This window comes from Microcaecilia unicolor, chromosome 6 (genome assembly GCF_901765095.1).
Source record: "Microcaecilia unicolor chromosome 6, aMicUni1.1, whole genome shotgun sequence".
Lineage (NCBI taxonomy): Eukaryota > Metazoa > Chordata > Amphibia > Gymnophiona > Siphonopidae > Microcaecilia > Microcaecilia unicolor.
The window spans coordinates 18,064,555-18,081,007 of record NC_044036.1 but is presented as its reverse complement, the minus strand read 5'-3'; the positions used below and the strand labels follow the sequence as shown (position 1 = coordinate 18,081,007).

At 44.4% G+C, this 16,453-nt stretch overlaps 1 protein-coding gene across 1 annotated transcript in view; it reads right to left on the bottom strand.

The window, feature by feature from the left end:
• Positions 1–16,453, bottom strand: part of LOC115471793 (cytochrome P450 4B1-like) — a 76,475-nt gene that overhangs the window by 30,738 nt on the left and 29,284 nt on the right. The window contains exons 7-8 of the mRNA XM_030205627.1: positions 15,563–15,669; positions 958–1,148 (exon numbers count right to left, since the gene is read on the bottom strand). Of these exons, the coding sequence (XP_030061487.1) occupies positions 958–1,148; positions 15,563–15,669 (298 nt within the window). The remainder of the gene's footprint in view (positions 1–957; positions 1,149–15,562; positions 15,670–16,453) is intronic.

Sequence of the window (16,453 nt, the reverse complement as noted above, 5' to 3'; positions counted from 1 at the left end):
GGCTGACACCCGGGGCGGATCGCAAATGCGCCTCGTCCCCCCGGGTGCAGCACCCCCCCGGATGCAGCGCGACCCCTCCCGGCGAAAGGTCACCCCCCCCGCCCGGGTGCACGCCGCTGGGGGGGTGCCGCACGTGCCTGTCCGTCGTTCGTTCCATGCTCCCTCTGCCCCGGAACAGGAAGTAACCTGTTCTGGGGAAGAGGGAGCATGGAATGAACGACGGACAGGCGCATGCGGCACCCCCCCAGTGGCGTGCACCCGGGCGGACCGCACCTACCGCCCCCCCAGGAACGCCACTGGATCTATCAAATCATCATCCCCCTGTTTGGACTTTCATTTTGGACCATTATGTTGTGCTTAAGGTTTTTGTTCGCATTGATTTGTCATAGTGATTTTTGTTATGCTTTTTATTATATCTCTGTAGTTTTTATGGAATTTCTGCAACATTCGTGCCATACGCACATGTGTATATTCCTGCTCTATTTATTTTGTATATATTTTATGTATCATTTTTTATACATGTGGTTATGCTTCCCATCCAATTTATTTAATGTCTACATTTCTATTACACCTCTGCATTTTCATGGCATGTACATAACCATGCATGTATATTTTTTCATATTTTTAAAAATCTTTTGACACTCACACAGACATGCATGTATATACATGTTTGTATGCACACGTGTACATACTGTATGTATGTTCTATATCCATGTCGCACATTCATAGGTGCACCTGGCAAGTTGTTCATAATGTATTTTTTGCTTTTTTTAAATCTGCTTATAATAAGGGATTAGTAATCTACCATGCAACCCCATTTGAAATACAAAGATGTTATTTTATCATTGCTAATGCAGATGGATTAAACCTCCTACTTTAAAATTTAAAAATATATAATATGAAAATGAAATACTAAATAAAAGCAAGGTTTAAGATGTTGAATACAGACACTCTCACCATTCCACCGTGTCACGATCTCCCAGAATCTCTCGGATTTCCTCCCTGCATTTTTCCTGGTGCTCTGGGTACTTGGCCATGCAGTACAGGATCCAGGAGATGCCGCTGGCTACAGTATCCTGGCCTTCAAACATGAAGGTGTCCACCTCAGCACGGAGATCCTTGTCGGAGATGCCGTTTCCATTGTCATCCTAAGCACGAAACCTCAGAATTAAGAAAAGGTCCACTTCGAACTGATTTTTATATTTCTGCAATAAAATGAACACTTTAAGCACAAAAGCTTCTATGCACAAAATTTTATCGATTGTAGAAATGTTCTGTCCCCTGACAGCCTGGCACTAGTTATAGTGTGACCCTAAAATGTGTTAATGCCTTCACTGCTATTCTTACTCCTAAAGATCTTGACTGCTGCAGTCTTCACTGCTAAGATATGTGTGTGAGCAATGCATTGTGTGTAATGTAGTTCACAGACAACGCAACCCCACTTGCCTGTCTGTATAAGATCTGTTACTACTGGTTGTGATGCTGCTTAGATCACTCCTCTGTCTCAGCCAAGCTTGGCTTCTTTGTTTATGTGCCAGCACTTCCTGGCCATTCTTACTATCTCTGTCCTGAGAGGTCAGCCAGGTATGACCTTTTCCTCCAATCAGTGGCTGCCTCCTAGAGCCGACCTTGCCACTCGAGGGCAGGCTTTGTCCCTATTGACCTTTCTACTCTTTCCTTTCTAAATCTGTATGAGCTCCTGGCTCCACCCCCTCTGCCCATGAGGAGGACAGTATTCCATCTTGCTCTAGGACAAAGCAATGATCCTGTTGTAGCTCTGGAAAAGCACTAGTCTTTTCACCCTGAAAATACCCTCCTAAAAGAGGGTACTGCACTCCCAAACACCTAACTCCGAGCTGCCTCTATCTGTGGAACTACTTTTCTTATCTCTGCAATGAGCTGATCCTGGTTAAACTTCTACCTTCTCTCCACTGATAAAGCTCACAAACTACAGGGTTCCTTTGTGCTTGTGAACATCTAACTGTGAGTAATCATCTATGTTATTCAATAAAGGAACTTCAGAAAAGAACAAGAGATTTAGGTGTGTTGATGTGCTAGGGGTTTATACTTCAAGATATTGAGACTTACAGCTAAATAACTCTTAAGAAACAGCTATACAAGTCTCGAGAGACTTGACAAAAACAGATAGAGTCAGCACATGTTAATGTTCACCCTGTGCTTTGGTAACACTGGAAACAAATGGGTCAATCTCTACCTGCTGTGGTCAGTGCTTTTTTAAAATGCCAACTGCAGCAGTCAAAAAATATGCAGATACCTGTATCATTCTGCTATCCAGATAATTTAGGAGAGCCGTTTATCTGTCCGAAATTATCCAGTTAAGTTATCGGGATAGCAGGCTGCATATTGCCACTATCAGGATACGTCGCAGGAGTGTCTTGGCTCCGCCCACACTCCGCCCTGGCCCTAGCTGCATTGTGCAGAGTCAGCATATATGGATATTCAAGACATTATGGGCTGGATGCAGTAAATGGTGCCCAAATTTGAGTGCTGTAAAAAATTGGCCCCCGGCGCTATTCTGTAAAGGGCATTCTGGGATGAGCATTCTTTACAGAATAGCATTGGGAGCAGAAGCTGAAACCTGATGTAAATCCTCTCATGCAAGTTGGGTGCATATCCATGGGATTCTATAAAACTGAGTCTAATTTTCTGGAACCCCCGACCTGCCCATGCCTTTCCCATGGCCACGCCCCCTTTACAGTTACACGCAAAAACACTTAGGCGCTTTCTTATATCTGCTGTTTCAGTCTCATTTCAGCATCCCTTTCCAAATCAAAAGTTGGCTGCCAAATTGGGGCCCTTTTACTAAGACGTGTAGGTGCCCACGCACGCCCAATGTGTGTCCGTTTTGAGTTACCGCCTGGCTACCATGTGGCCCTTGCAGTAATTTCACTTTTGATGCACGTCCGCTACGCGTCCTGGAAAATATTTTTATCTTCTGGCATGCGAGTGGTAATCGGCATTTTATGTGTGTAGACCATTACCACCCGGTTACCGTGTGAGACCTTACCACTAGGTCAATGGTTGGCAGTAAGATCTCAGACCCAAAATGGACGTGTGGCAATTTTGCATTTTGCCGCACATCCATTTTCGGCAACAATTTTAAAGAGGCATTTTTTACAGGCATGCCGAAAAATGATTCTACGCGAGCCCAAAACACGTGTCTACACTACCGCTGGCCATTTTTCAGTGTGCCGCCCCTTAGTGTCTAACTTTAGCTGTCATCTATAGAATTCCCTAATTTAGGAGTTGTGCCTCTGAATATCCCAGTTAGCAGGTGCTGGTATTCGGACCAGTACTTTGGAATATTAACTCAAAAATGTCTAGTGGTATCCACTGGGAAAGCATAACACAGGTTATGTTCAAATACTTCTGCTTTTTCCCTAGAAACATAGAGGGGCATTTTCGAAAGTAACGTCCAAGTTGCGATTTGGACGTCCTTGCAAAATGACGAAATCCATAAGCACATAAGCACTGCCACGCTGGGAAAAGACCAAAGGTCAATCAAGCCCAGCACTCTGTCTCCGACAGCGGCTAATCCAGGCCCCAAGAACCTGGCAAAAACCCCAAAATTTAATAACGATCAATGGACTTTTCCTTCAGGAATCTGTCCAGACCCCCTTTGAACTCAGCAAGGCCAGCTGCTGTCACTACCTTCTCCAGCAGTGAGTTCCAGAGTCTAACTACGCGCTGAGTAAAGAAAAACTTTCTCCGAATTGTTTTAAACCTACCACATTCTAATTTCATCTTGTGTCCCCTGGTTCTATTACTGTTAGAAAGTGTAAACAAACGCTTCACATCTGTCCGCTCTACCCCACTCATTATTTTGTAAACCTCTATCATATCACCTCTTAGTCGCCTTCTCTCCAGGCTAAAGAGTCCTAGCCGTCTTAATCTCTCCTCATAGGGTAGTTGTCTCATCCCTTTTATCATTTTTGTCGCCCTTCTCTGCACCTTCTCCAATTCTTTTATATCTTTTTTGAGATGAGGCGACCAGGATTGAACACAATACTCCAGGTGCGGTCGCACTATGGAGTGATATAAAAGCATTATAACACCCTCATGCTTGTTTTCCATCCCTTTTCTAATAATACTCAACATTATGTTCGCCTTCTTAGCCGCTGCATTTCATTGAGCTGAAGATTTCAACATCCTATCCACGATGATTCCCAGATCCCTTTCTTGGTCCGTAACTCCTAAAGCGGAACCTTGCATAACATAGCTGTAATTCGGGTTCTTCCTTCCCACATGCATCACTTTGCACTTGTCAACACTGAACTTCATCTGCCATTTGGACGCCCAATCCCCCAGTCTCATGAAGTCTTCTTGTAATCTTTCACACTCCTCCTGCGACGAGACGACCCTGGATAACTTTGTGTCATCTGCGAATTTAATTACCTCGCTAATTACTCCCATCTCAATGTCGTTTATAAATACGTTAAAAAGCAGCGGTCCCGGCACAGACCCCTGAGGGACCCCACTAACTACCCTTCTCCATTCAACCCTACTCTCTGCTTCCTATCTTTTAACCAGCTCTTAATCCATAATAATACACTGCCTCCGATCCCATGACTCTCCAGTTTCCTTTGGAGTCTTTCATGAGGCACTTTGTCAAATACCTTCTGAAAATCTAGATATACAATATCCACCAGCTCCCCTTTGTCTACATGTTTGTTCACCCCCTCAAAAAAATGCAGTAGATTTGTGAAGCAAGACTTCCCTTCACTAAATCCGTGCTGACTTTGTCTCAGTAGCCCATGCTTTTGTATGTGCTCTGTAGTTTTATTCTTAATAATAGCCGCCACCATTTTTCCCAGCACCGATGTCAGACTCACCGGTCTATAATTTCCCGGATCTCCTCTGGAACCCTTTTTGAAAATCAACGTTACATGTACATGCAGGATGTCAGACTCACAGAAACAGAAGCCTGCGCGGCCACGCTGCTGATCTGCAAGGGCAGGCTTCTACATGGAATGTTGCTAGTGGAGGAGTAGCCTAGTGGTTAGTGCAGTGGACTTTGATCATGGGGAACTGGGTTTGATTCCCCCTGCAGCTCTTTGGGACTCTGGGCAAGTCACTTAACCCTCCATTGCCCCTGGTACAAAATAAGTACCTGAATATAGGTAAACCGCTTTGAATGTAGTTGCAAAAACCTCAGAAAGGCAGTATATCAAGTCCCATTTCCCTTTCCCTATTTGAGATTCTACATGGAATGTTGCTACTATTGGAGATTCTAGATGGAATGTTGCTACTATTGAGATTCTGTTGCTACTATTTGAGATTCTACATGGAATGTTGCTATTCCACTAGCAACATTCCACGTAGAAGCCTGCCCTTGCAGATCAGCAGTGCGACGCGCAGGCTTCTGTTTCTGTGAGTCTGACGTACGTGCAGGACGTCAGACTCACAGAAACAGAAGCCTGCGCGGCTGCGTTGCTGATCTGCAAGGGCAGGCTTCTACATGGAATGTTGCTAGTGGAGGAGTAGCCTAGTGGTTAGTGCATCGGACTGATTCTGGGGAACTGGGTTCAATTCCCACTGCAGCTCCTTGTGACTCTGGGCAAGTCACTTAACCCACCATTGCCCCTGGTACAAAATAAGTACCTGAATATATGTAAACCACTTTGAATGTAGTTGCAAAACCTCAGAAAGGTGGTATATCAAGTCCCATTTCCCTTTCCCTTAATTAAAGCAGAAAGGCTACTATCTTACCAAGATTTTTCTCTTCAAAGCATTTTTTTTCATATGCACCCTTTTCTTTCTCACTCATTCGGTGGCCTACAGTAGGTCAATTCCTTCAACTTTAGACTAGAGACTACTTTCTTTAATTTTCCTAATACATCTGGCTCAAAAATTAACCCTTGCTTTACCCATGGACACTGGGCCTAATTTCACCATCCTGCCCTGCTCTTCACTCTTCTATGTATTTTTAGTCAGGTGGTGGTGGGGGGTTTGCAACCAGGATAATTTACCCAGATAAATGGCTTTGAAAATTGTTCTCAAAAGTATTTATTTTCCTGAGTAACAGCAGGCAGGCAGGCAGAAGGCACATAATATATTTGATACACCACCTCTCTGTGGTATAACCAAAATGGTTTATGCATTATTTACAGGTAGTTTCTCTGTTCTTGACGGGCTCACAATCTCTGTTTTGTACCTGGAGCAATGGAGGGTTAAGTGAATTGTTCAGGGTCACAAGGAGTTGCAGTGGGAACTGAACCCAGGTCCCCTGGTTCTTACCTCACTGCTCACCTAACCAGTGCTTTACCCAGCAACCAGCCCAAATAGCAAATTGCTTTGCTGTAGTGACTTCATTTAATTGGGAATTTGCATACCACTTTTTCAAAGACTGAATGTGGATTACAGCACATCAAAGTAACAATATAGCAGAATTGGAAAAGGTGCAGCGAAGGGCGACTAAAATGATAGCGGGGATGGGACGACTTCCCTATGAAGAAAGACTAAGGAGGAAAGGGCTTTTCAGCTTGGAGAACAGACGGCTGAGGGGAGACATGATAGAGGTATATAAAATAATGAGTGGAGTGGAACGGGTGGATGTGAAGCATCTGTTCACGCTTTCCAAAAATACTAGGACTAGGGGGCATGCGATGAAACTACAGTGTAGTAAATTTAAAATAAATCGAGGAAACGTTTTCTTCACCCAACGTGTAATTAAACTCTGGAATTCGTTGCCGGAGAAAGTGGTGAAGGTGGTTAGCTTAGCAGAGTTTAAAAAGGGGTTGGACGAAACCACTACTAAACGGACTTGGAAAAATCCACAATTCCAGGAATAACATGTATAGAATGTTTGTATGTTTGGGAAGCTTGCCAGGTGCCCTTGGCCTGGATTGGCCACTGTCGTGGACAGGATGCTGGGCTCGATGGACCCTTGGTCTTTTCCCAGTATGGCATTACTTATGTACTTATGTACTAATCACACAATGTATATCTCATAAAACTATATCTGATCTTCAAGGCCCTCAAAGGAAATGGCCCTGAGTACCTGAAGAATAGGACAATCCTCTCCATACCGCCAAGGACACTAACCAGCTTATAATTGAAAAAGAAAAACGCCTATATTGCGACCCAAATCGGGAGATAGACGTTTATCTCACAAAAACGAATAAAGCGGTATAATCGAAAGCCGAATTTGGACATTTTCAACTGCACTCCGTCGTGGATGCGGACAAAGTTGATGGGGGCGTGTCAAAGGCGTGGTGAAGGCGGAACTGGGGAGTGGTTATCGGGCGATCAGAGATGGGCGCCTTTTGCCGATAATGGAAGAAAAATATGCGTTTATAGCGAGAATTTAGGGCACTTTTCCTGGATCCTGTTTTTTCACGAATAAGGCCCCAAAAAGTGCCCTAAATGACCAGATTACCACCAGAGGGAATTGGGGATGACCTCCCCTGACTCCCCCAGTGGTCACTAACCCCCTCCCACCACAAAACATGATGTTTCACAACTTTTTATTTTCACCCTCAAATGTCATACCCACCTCCCTGGCAGCAGTATGCAGGTCCCTGGAGCAGTTGTTAGGGGGTGCAGTGGACTTCAGGCAGGTGGACCCAGGCCCATCCCCCCCCTACCTGTTACAATTGTGCTGCTTAATGCTTAGTCGTCCAACCCCCCCAAACCCACTGTACCCACATGTAGGTGCCCCCCTTCACCCCTTAGGGCTATAGTAATGGTGTAGACTTGTGGACGGTGGGTTTTGAGGGGGATTTGGGGGGCTCAACACCCAAGGGAAGGGTGCTATGCACTTGGGAGCTCTTTTACCTTTTTTTTTTTGTTTTTGTAAAAGTGCCCCCTAGGGTGCCCGGTTGGTGTCCTGGCATGTGAGGGGGACCAGTGCACTACGAATCCTGGCCCCTCCCACGAACAAATGCCTTGGATTTATTCGTTTTTGAGCTGGGTGCTTTCATTTTCCATTATCGCTGAAAAACAAAAACGCCCAGCTCACAAATTGTCGAATAAAACATGGACGTCTATTTTTTTCGAAAATACAGTTCAGTCCGCCCCTTCACAGACCCGTTCTCGGAGATAAACGCCCATGGAGATAGACGTTTTCGTTCAATTATGCCCCTCCACGTTCCTCTCAAGGAGTATCACTAACCACAACAAGAGGCATTACACGATGTGATACCCGCAAGCGAGCCTTCTCCGGAGTAGCCCCCACACTCTGGAATGCACTGCCTGAAAGGCTCCATTTAACGCAAGACTATTTCTACTTCAGGAAGCAGGTGAAAGCTTGGCTCTTCAACCAGGCCTTTAATGGAAGAAGTAACTAACTTGTTAGTCTCACTCACACACACAAGGAGTGACATGGGCTGCACATACCACGGTGGGGTATGTTTGTCCACTGCTACCCTAGCTGGGATAATATTAAACCATCTCTGACATCATGTGCAACTTTCTTTGAATTGATCATCTTGCTTTCTAACTTTTCTTACTCTCTTGCCTATCTATATGTTCCAACTTTGCTTTACCCTTCACTATCAATTAAAGTGTTCTATTGCGTATTGACATTGTAAGTAGTATACTATCCAGCTTATTTTCAAAAGAGAAAAACGCCTATAGTGTGACCTAAATCGGGAGATAGACACTTATCTCGCAAAGGCGCCCAAAGCGGTATAATCGAAAGCCGATTTTGGGCGTTTCTAACTGCAGTCCGTCACGGAAACGAATAAAGTTGACGGAGGTGTGTCGGAGGCGTGGTGGAGGCGGAACTGGGGCATGGTTATCGGCCGAGGAGAGATGGGCGTCTTTAGCTGATAATCGAAAAAAAAGGCATTTTTACCGCGATTTTGGGTCACTATTTTGGACCCTTTTTTTTCACGAACAAGTCCCAAAAAAGTGCCCCAACTGCCCAGATGACCACTGGAGGGAATCGGGGATGACCTCCCCGGACTCCCCCAGTGGTCACTAACCCCCTCCCACCAAAAGAATCCCACTTTACAAACTTTTTTCCCAGCCTGTATGTCAGTCTCAAATGCCGTACCCACCTCCATGACAGCAGAATGTGTTCGATCCTGTCACAGCCTTTCCCTGGTCAGATGTGGCTCTCGGGTGCAGTACAGGGTCACATCAGCATTGCATTGTGGTGGGTGTAGGGTATTGGGCTCCGTGATTTCATTAGCTTGTGTTACAGTCTCACGATGTTGGTAGTTGGTAGGCTCTTCTCCCATGGTGCTTTTCCCCCTACCTACTGGGTCAGAGTGTGCCCTGTTGTGTTTCCTGTTGTAGTCCATGCGGTAGTGGCCATTTTTGTAAGCCAGTTTTAGTTCCCTTTCCTGTGTTAGCCACGTTACAGAACTTAGTTCTTCCCTTGAATGTGGCTGAAAGAGGGCATTGTACAGCATTCTGCTAGCTCTGACCTACTGCTCATCTCAGTACCAGGGAGACTCGTTGCCAGTGGGGCACAACCTCTGATCTGCAGTTAACTGTGAGTAAAGGCTGTTATTCCAATAAAGGACGTTTTCGGAGAGATTAGTCTTCAGGTGTCAACTGGTGTGCCAATGTTATATAGCAGCAACCAGTCCTAGAGGCCTGCGTGTATGCAGGTCCCTGGAGCACTTTTAGTGGGTACCGCAGTGCACTTCAGCCAGGAGGACCCAGGCCCATCCCCCCCCCCCCCCCGTAACACTTGTGCTGGTAAATGGAAGGCCTCCAAAACCCACTGTAACCACATGTAGGTGCCCCCTTCACCCCTAAGAGCTATGGTAGTGTTATACATTTGTGGGTAGTGGGTTTTGGGGGAGGGGGGTTGGGTGCTCAGCACCCATAGTAAGGGAGCTATGCATGTGGGAGTGTTGTCTGAAGTCCACCGCACTGACCTCTAGGGTGCCCAGTTGGTGTCCTGGCATATCAGGGGGGCCAGTGTACTACGAATCCTGGCCCCTCCCATGACCAAATGGCTCGGATTAGGACGTTTTTGAGCTGGGCATTTTTAGTTTCCATTATCGCTGAAAAAAACAAACGCCCAGCTCAAAAACGTCCATTTTTTCGAAAATACTGTTTGGCCCGCCCCTTCACGGACCCGTTCTCGGAGATAAACGCCCATGGAGATAAGCATTTCCGTTCGATTATGCCCCTCCATGCCATACTTTTTATTGTTATTTGAATATTTTTACTGCTGTAATTGCCTATTGCTCATGTTTGATCTATTCTTACTGTACACCGCCTTGAGCAAATTCCTTCAAAATGGCGGTAAATAAATCCTAATAAATAAATAAATAAACAATAAAATCTGAGTCCTTACAAAATATATACATTTAGATAAATACAAAGAGGTCATCTCTGTGGGTAAGTGACATTATTCTATTCTGAGCTTGGTAACTTAAAGATTAGGGTTTAAAAGAGGACTTGTAGGATATTGACAAACACAGAATTTTAAAATAAAAAAAGCAAGCAAACTTTATTAGCTAGACTCCATAGCCTTTTCCCCATAGTTTTAAAGCTTGAAGTTTCTGCCACAGCTTAAAGATAGGGGTTTAAAAGAGGAATTGTGAGATATTGATAAACACAGTTAGAATTTTAAAATAAAAGTAAAAATAAAAACAAGCAAACTTTATTAGCTAGTCTCCTTAGGTTTAACACTTGAAGTTTCTGCCGCAGCATTAACAGATAGTCTCTAGAAAGCACAGAAGGGCCCAGTTTAGTCCTCATTCCTGCCCACTCTCCTCAACTCCCACCCACCCCTTGCTCAACTCTTTCTTTATTTATATTCAATTATTCTAATTAAGACAACAAGAGGGGAATTTTCAATTTTCATTAGTCTGAATTACATGTAATTAGTTTCTAAGAAGCAAACCCTAAATAAATTGCAAATTATAACAGTCAAAAGATCATTATATTCATCTGATATCCCTAGTGCCTTAAGAAGTTTTAATTAAACAACTCTATAATATTAAGATGCAGACAGTAGTCCAGAAGCGAGAAGGGTGCAATCCAGTCTTTTGCATTGAGTGTCACATGTACGATTATCTCCCATTTGGTGAGATGTCATATGTGTGCGCTCGATGCAAAGAGCTCCTAGCTCTCAGAGAATGAGTCTGTTCTCTTGAGGCTAGAGTAGCAGACTTGGTGGAGCTGAGGGAGACAGACAGGTACATAGAGGAGACCTACAGGGATGTTGTAGAGAAGTCCCACCTTCAGTCTGGTAGCCCCTGTGCTACTTTGGAGGAGGGAGGTCTCCTAGAAGGAGCGCATCACCCTAGTGAAGTAGGAAGTACTGCCCACCAGGGGATGTATTATCCTCTCACACCGAGGATATGTCTCCAAGTGCTGCCCAGGAGGGAAGGGTTAGGACAGCTGTTGTAGTTGGTGATTCAATCATTAGGCATATAGATAGCTGGGTGGCTGGTGGATGTGAGGATCGCCTGGTGACTTGCCCGCCTGGTGTGAAGGTGGCGGACCTCACGCGTCACCTAGATAGGATTTTAAATAGTGCTGGGGAGGAGCTGGCTGTCTTGGTACATGTGGGTACCAGTGACATAGGAAAATGTGGGAGAGAGGTTCTGGAAGCCAAATTTAGGCTCTTAGGTAGAAGCTCAAATCCAAAACCTCTAGGCAGGGCCCAAGAGACAGGCAGAGCTCTGGAGTCTCAATGCATGGATGAGACGACGGTGCAGGGAGGAGGGTTTTAGATTTGTTAAGAACTGGGCAACATTCTGGGGAAGGGGGAGCCCATTCCCAAAAGGATGGGCTCCACCTTAACCAGGTTGGGACCAGGCTGCTGGCATCGGCATTTAAAAAGGAGATAGGGCAGCTTTTAAAGTAGAGACTGGGGGAAGGCCGACAGTTGCTCAAAAGCATATGATTCGAAATAAGGTATCTTTTAAAGATATCACCAAAACAGGGAAGATAGGGTATCCCGATAGTGAGGTTGCAAAAGAGACCATAGTAGATCAGGTGTCCTTAAATAAAAATAAAAATCAGAGAAAAGATTGCAATTTAATACAGTCAAGTACTGAGCATGATGCAAATAGGAACAACAAACATAGTTTGAAATGTCTATATGCGAATGCCAGAAGCCTAAGAAATAAGATTGGAGAATTAGAATATATTGAACTAAATAAAAAATTAGATATAATAGGAATCTGAGACCTGGTGGAAGGAGATAACCAGTGGGGCATTGTCATACCGGGGTACAAATTATATCTTAGTGATAGGGATGATTGAATTGGTGGAGGGGTAGCATTGTATGTTAAGGAAGGCCTTGAATTAAATAGATTTGAAAATTCTACAGGAAACAAAACACATCTTGGAACCCCTGTGGATTGAAATTCCATGTGTAATGGGGGGAAAAGGATAGTGATAGGAGTGTACTACCGTCCGCCAGGCCAGGATGAACAGAAGGATGTATAAATGTTACCGGAAATTAGGGAGGCTAACAAACTGGGACAGGGCCGCCGAGAGCCGGGGCCGGGCCCGGGAAAAGGCCCCCCGCCCCCCCCCCCCCCACCCGAGGTCGCCGCCCACTTGAAGTCGCCAGGCCCCCCCCTCCACCCGCTACCAGGCCCGGAACTAACCTTAAGTCTCCTTCTTTCACTTCGCGCAAACAGCAGCAGGGCAGACCTCTCCTCCTTCCTTCCGTGCCCCACCCTCGCGGACGTTACGTCAGGCGAAGGCGGGACACAGAAGGAAGGAGTGGCCTGCCCTGCTGCTGCTTGCGCGAAGTGAAAGAAGGAGACTTAAGGTTAGTTCCGGAGTGAGGCGGGCGGGCCACACTGCAGCGGCGGTGCCGGGCCCCCCCCGGAGGCCCGGGCCCATGGACTTTTGTCCCCCTTGTCCCCCCCTCTCGGCGGCCCTGAATGGGGCTACACGATAATAATGGGTGCCATAGTTGCCCCCAAACACATTGTATGCAAGGTAGAATTTTGAAAGACTTTTGATATTGTATTCTACTTATTCCGGATATTTTCAGTGATTTCAATTACTCCAATATTCACTGGGTAAATGTAACAACGGGGTATGCTAGGGAGGTAAAATTCCTTGACAAAATCAAAGATTGCTTTATGGAGCAGCTGGTACAGGAGCCAATGAGAGAAGGAAAATTCTAGACCTAGTCCTTAGTGGAGCGCATGATCTGGTGCGGGAGGTAATGGTGATGGGGTCGTTTGATAACAGTGATCATAATATGATCAGTTTTGATATTAGCTTTGGAGCAAGTATATATAGGATATCCAATACGTTAGCATTTAACTTTCAGAAAGGAGACTATGATAAAATGAGAAGAACGATGTAAAAAAAAACTTAGAGGAGTGGCTGCGAGGGTCAAAAATTTACAACAGGCGTGGATACTGTTCAAAAATACCATCCTGGAAGCAGAGGCCAAATATATTCTGTGTATTAAAAAAGGAGGGAGGAAGACCAAACGACAGCCGTTATGGTTAAAAAGTGAGGTGAAGGAAGCTATTAGAGCTAAAAGAAAATCCTTCAGAAAATGGAAGAAGAACCAACTGAAAATAATAAGAAACAGCATAAGGAATGTCAAGTCAAATGCAAAGCGCTGATAAGGAAGGCTAAGAGGGACTTCGGAAAAAAGATTGCGTTGGAATCAAAAACACATAGTAAAATTTTTTTTAGGTATATTAAAAGCAAGGAGCCGGCAAAAGAATCGGTTGGACCGCTAGATGACCGAGGGGTAAAAGGGGCGATCTGGGAAGACAAAGCAGTAGCGGAAAGATTAAATGAATTCTTTGCTTCAGTCTTCACCAAGGAAGATTAGGGAGTGATACCGGTGCCAGAAATGGTATTTGAAACCTACGAGTCGGAGGAACTGAATGAAATCTCTATAAACCTGGAAGATGTAATGGGGCAATTTGACAACTTGAAGAGTAGCAAATCTCCTTGACCGGATGGTATTCATCCCAGAGTACTGATAGAATTGAAAAATGAATTGGCGGAACTATTGTTAGTAATATGTAAATTATCTTTAAAACCGAGCGTGGTACCGGAAGATTGGACGGTAGCCCATGTAATGCTGATATTTAAAAAAAGGTACCAGAGGGAATCTGGGAAATTATAGACCGGTGAGCCTGACGTCAGTGCCGGACAAAATGGTAGAGACTATTATAAAGAACAAAGTTACAGAGCATATTCAAAAGCATGGATTAATGAGACAAAGTCAACATGGATTTAGTGAAGGGAAATCTTGCCTCACCAATCTACTACATTTCTTTGAAGGAGTGAACAAACATGTGGATCAAGGCAAGATGGTTAATATTGTGTATCTGGATTTTCAAAAGAAGTTTGACAAAGTACCTCATGAAAGACTCCAGAGGAAATTGGAGAGTCATGGGATAGGAGATAGTGTTCTATTATGGATTAAAAACTGGTTAAAGGACAGAAAACAGTGAGTAGGGTTAAATGGTCAGTATTCTCAATGGAGAAGGGTAGTTAGTGGGGTTCCTCAGGGGTCTGTGCTGGGACTGCTGCTTTTTAACATATTTATAAATGACCTAGAGATGGGAGTAACTAGTGAGGTAATTACATTTGCTGATGAAACAAAGTTATTCAAAGTGGTTAAATCACGGGAGGATTGTGAAAAATTACAAGAGGACCTTACGAGACTGGGCGTCTAAATGGCAGATGACATTTAATGTGAGCAAGCGCAAAGTGATGCAAGTGGTTAAGAGGAACCCGAACTATAGCTACATAATGCAAGATTCCACGTTAGGAGTCACCGACCAAGAAAGGGATCTCGGCGTCGCTGTTGATGATACGTTGAAATGCTCTGCTCCGTGTGCTGCAGTGGCTTAGAAAGCAAATAGAATGTAAGGTATTATTAGGAAAGGAATGGAAAACAAAAGTGAGGACATTATAATGCCTTTGTATCGGTCCATGGTGCGACCACACCTCGAATACTGTGTTCAATTCTGGTTGCTGCATCTCAAAAAAAATACAGTGATATTAGAAAAGGTACAGAGAAGGGTGACGAAAATGATAAAGGGGATGGGATGACTTCCTTATGAGGAAAGGCTAAAGCAGCTGGGGCTCTTCAGCTTGGAGAAAAGACGGCTGAGGGGAGATATGATAGAGGCCTATAAAATAATGAGTGGAGTGGAAAGGGTAGACGTGAATCGTTTGTTTACTCTTTCCAAAAATAATAGGACTAGGGGGACACGTGATGAAGCTACAAAGTAGTAAATTTAATACGAATCGGAGAAACATTTTCTTCACTCAACGTGTAATTAAACTCTGGAATTCATTGTCAGAGAATGTGGTAAAGGCGGTTAGCTTAGCGGGGTTTTAAAAGGGTCTGGACAGCTTCCTAAAGGAAAAGTCCATAGACCATTATTAAATTGACTTGGGAAAAATCCACTGCTTATTTCTGGGATAAGCATCATAAAATGTATTGAGCTTTTCTGGGATCTTGCCAGGTATTTGTAACCTGGATTGACCACTGATGGAAACAGGATCCTGGGCTTGATGGACCTTTGGTCTGTCCCAATGTGGCAATACTTATGTACTTGAAGCCACAGTTTACAAATCTGGCCCAGGGCAGGAGACAAAAGTTACAAGGGCTTCCGACAAGTACCTTGGCACAGAGGAGAATGTCCAGAAAATCCAAATGTCTCTTCTGCTGAATCTTTTCCAGTTCATTTTCATTCGCAAGGGCAGCTTTCCTCTGCTTTATCACTTCATCTGTGCAAGAAAATGAGAAACAGATTCTTCTTGATGGGTCCAGTATTCAATAGAACTTATGGGATCAGCACTTTTTCAATCTCTAGAACTTCTATGAATAACTTTAACCTATATAAGCCGTCAAGGGCTCGATTCTATATATGGCATCTGAAAAATTTGCGCGGAAAAGAAATACGCCTAGGTGTATTCTCTAAGGTACGCCTAAATTTTATAGGCTTGGCTTAAAGTTCTGCACAGTGTATAGAATATGCCTAGCGGCTCTCCACGCAACCAAATTTAGACATGACCATTTAGGCCACGTTTTACTTGGCATAAATCCCAACGCCTAAATTAGGCACAGAGCGAGTGTATTACATAATAATGCGCATAAATTGTAGAAACGCCTTCGCCATGACCTCTTTTGAACTATGCGACTTAGAATTTGGGCGAACCAGGTTACAGAGTATACTTAGCGAGCTGTGCATGTAAACCTCAATTAATGCCAATTAGTGCTGATAATTGCTTACTGACATCCAATTAACAGCGCTGATTAGCTTGTTAACCAATTAAGTTATGCCAGAAGTCATCCATTTTAAACTGGGACCTACAGAAAGCAGTGAAATTTGCCCACTCTCTACATAACATTGAGGAGCTCACAGCTAAAGTCTTCTGCCGAGTAAGGACCAAACCACATGTGAGTTTCCAGTCCAGTGTGAGCCTGTCCTAGCCCTACTCGCTGCCACAAATGATAATGATGCGATGTAAGGGCTTGAAGACAAAGCACCATTGACTAGCTTTTGATGAT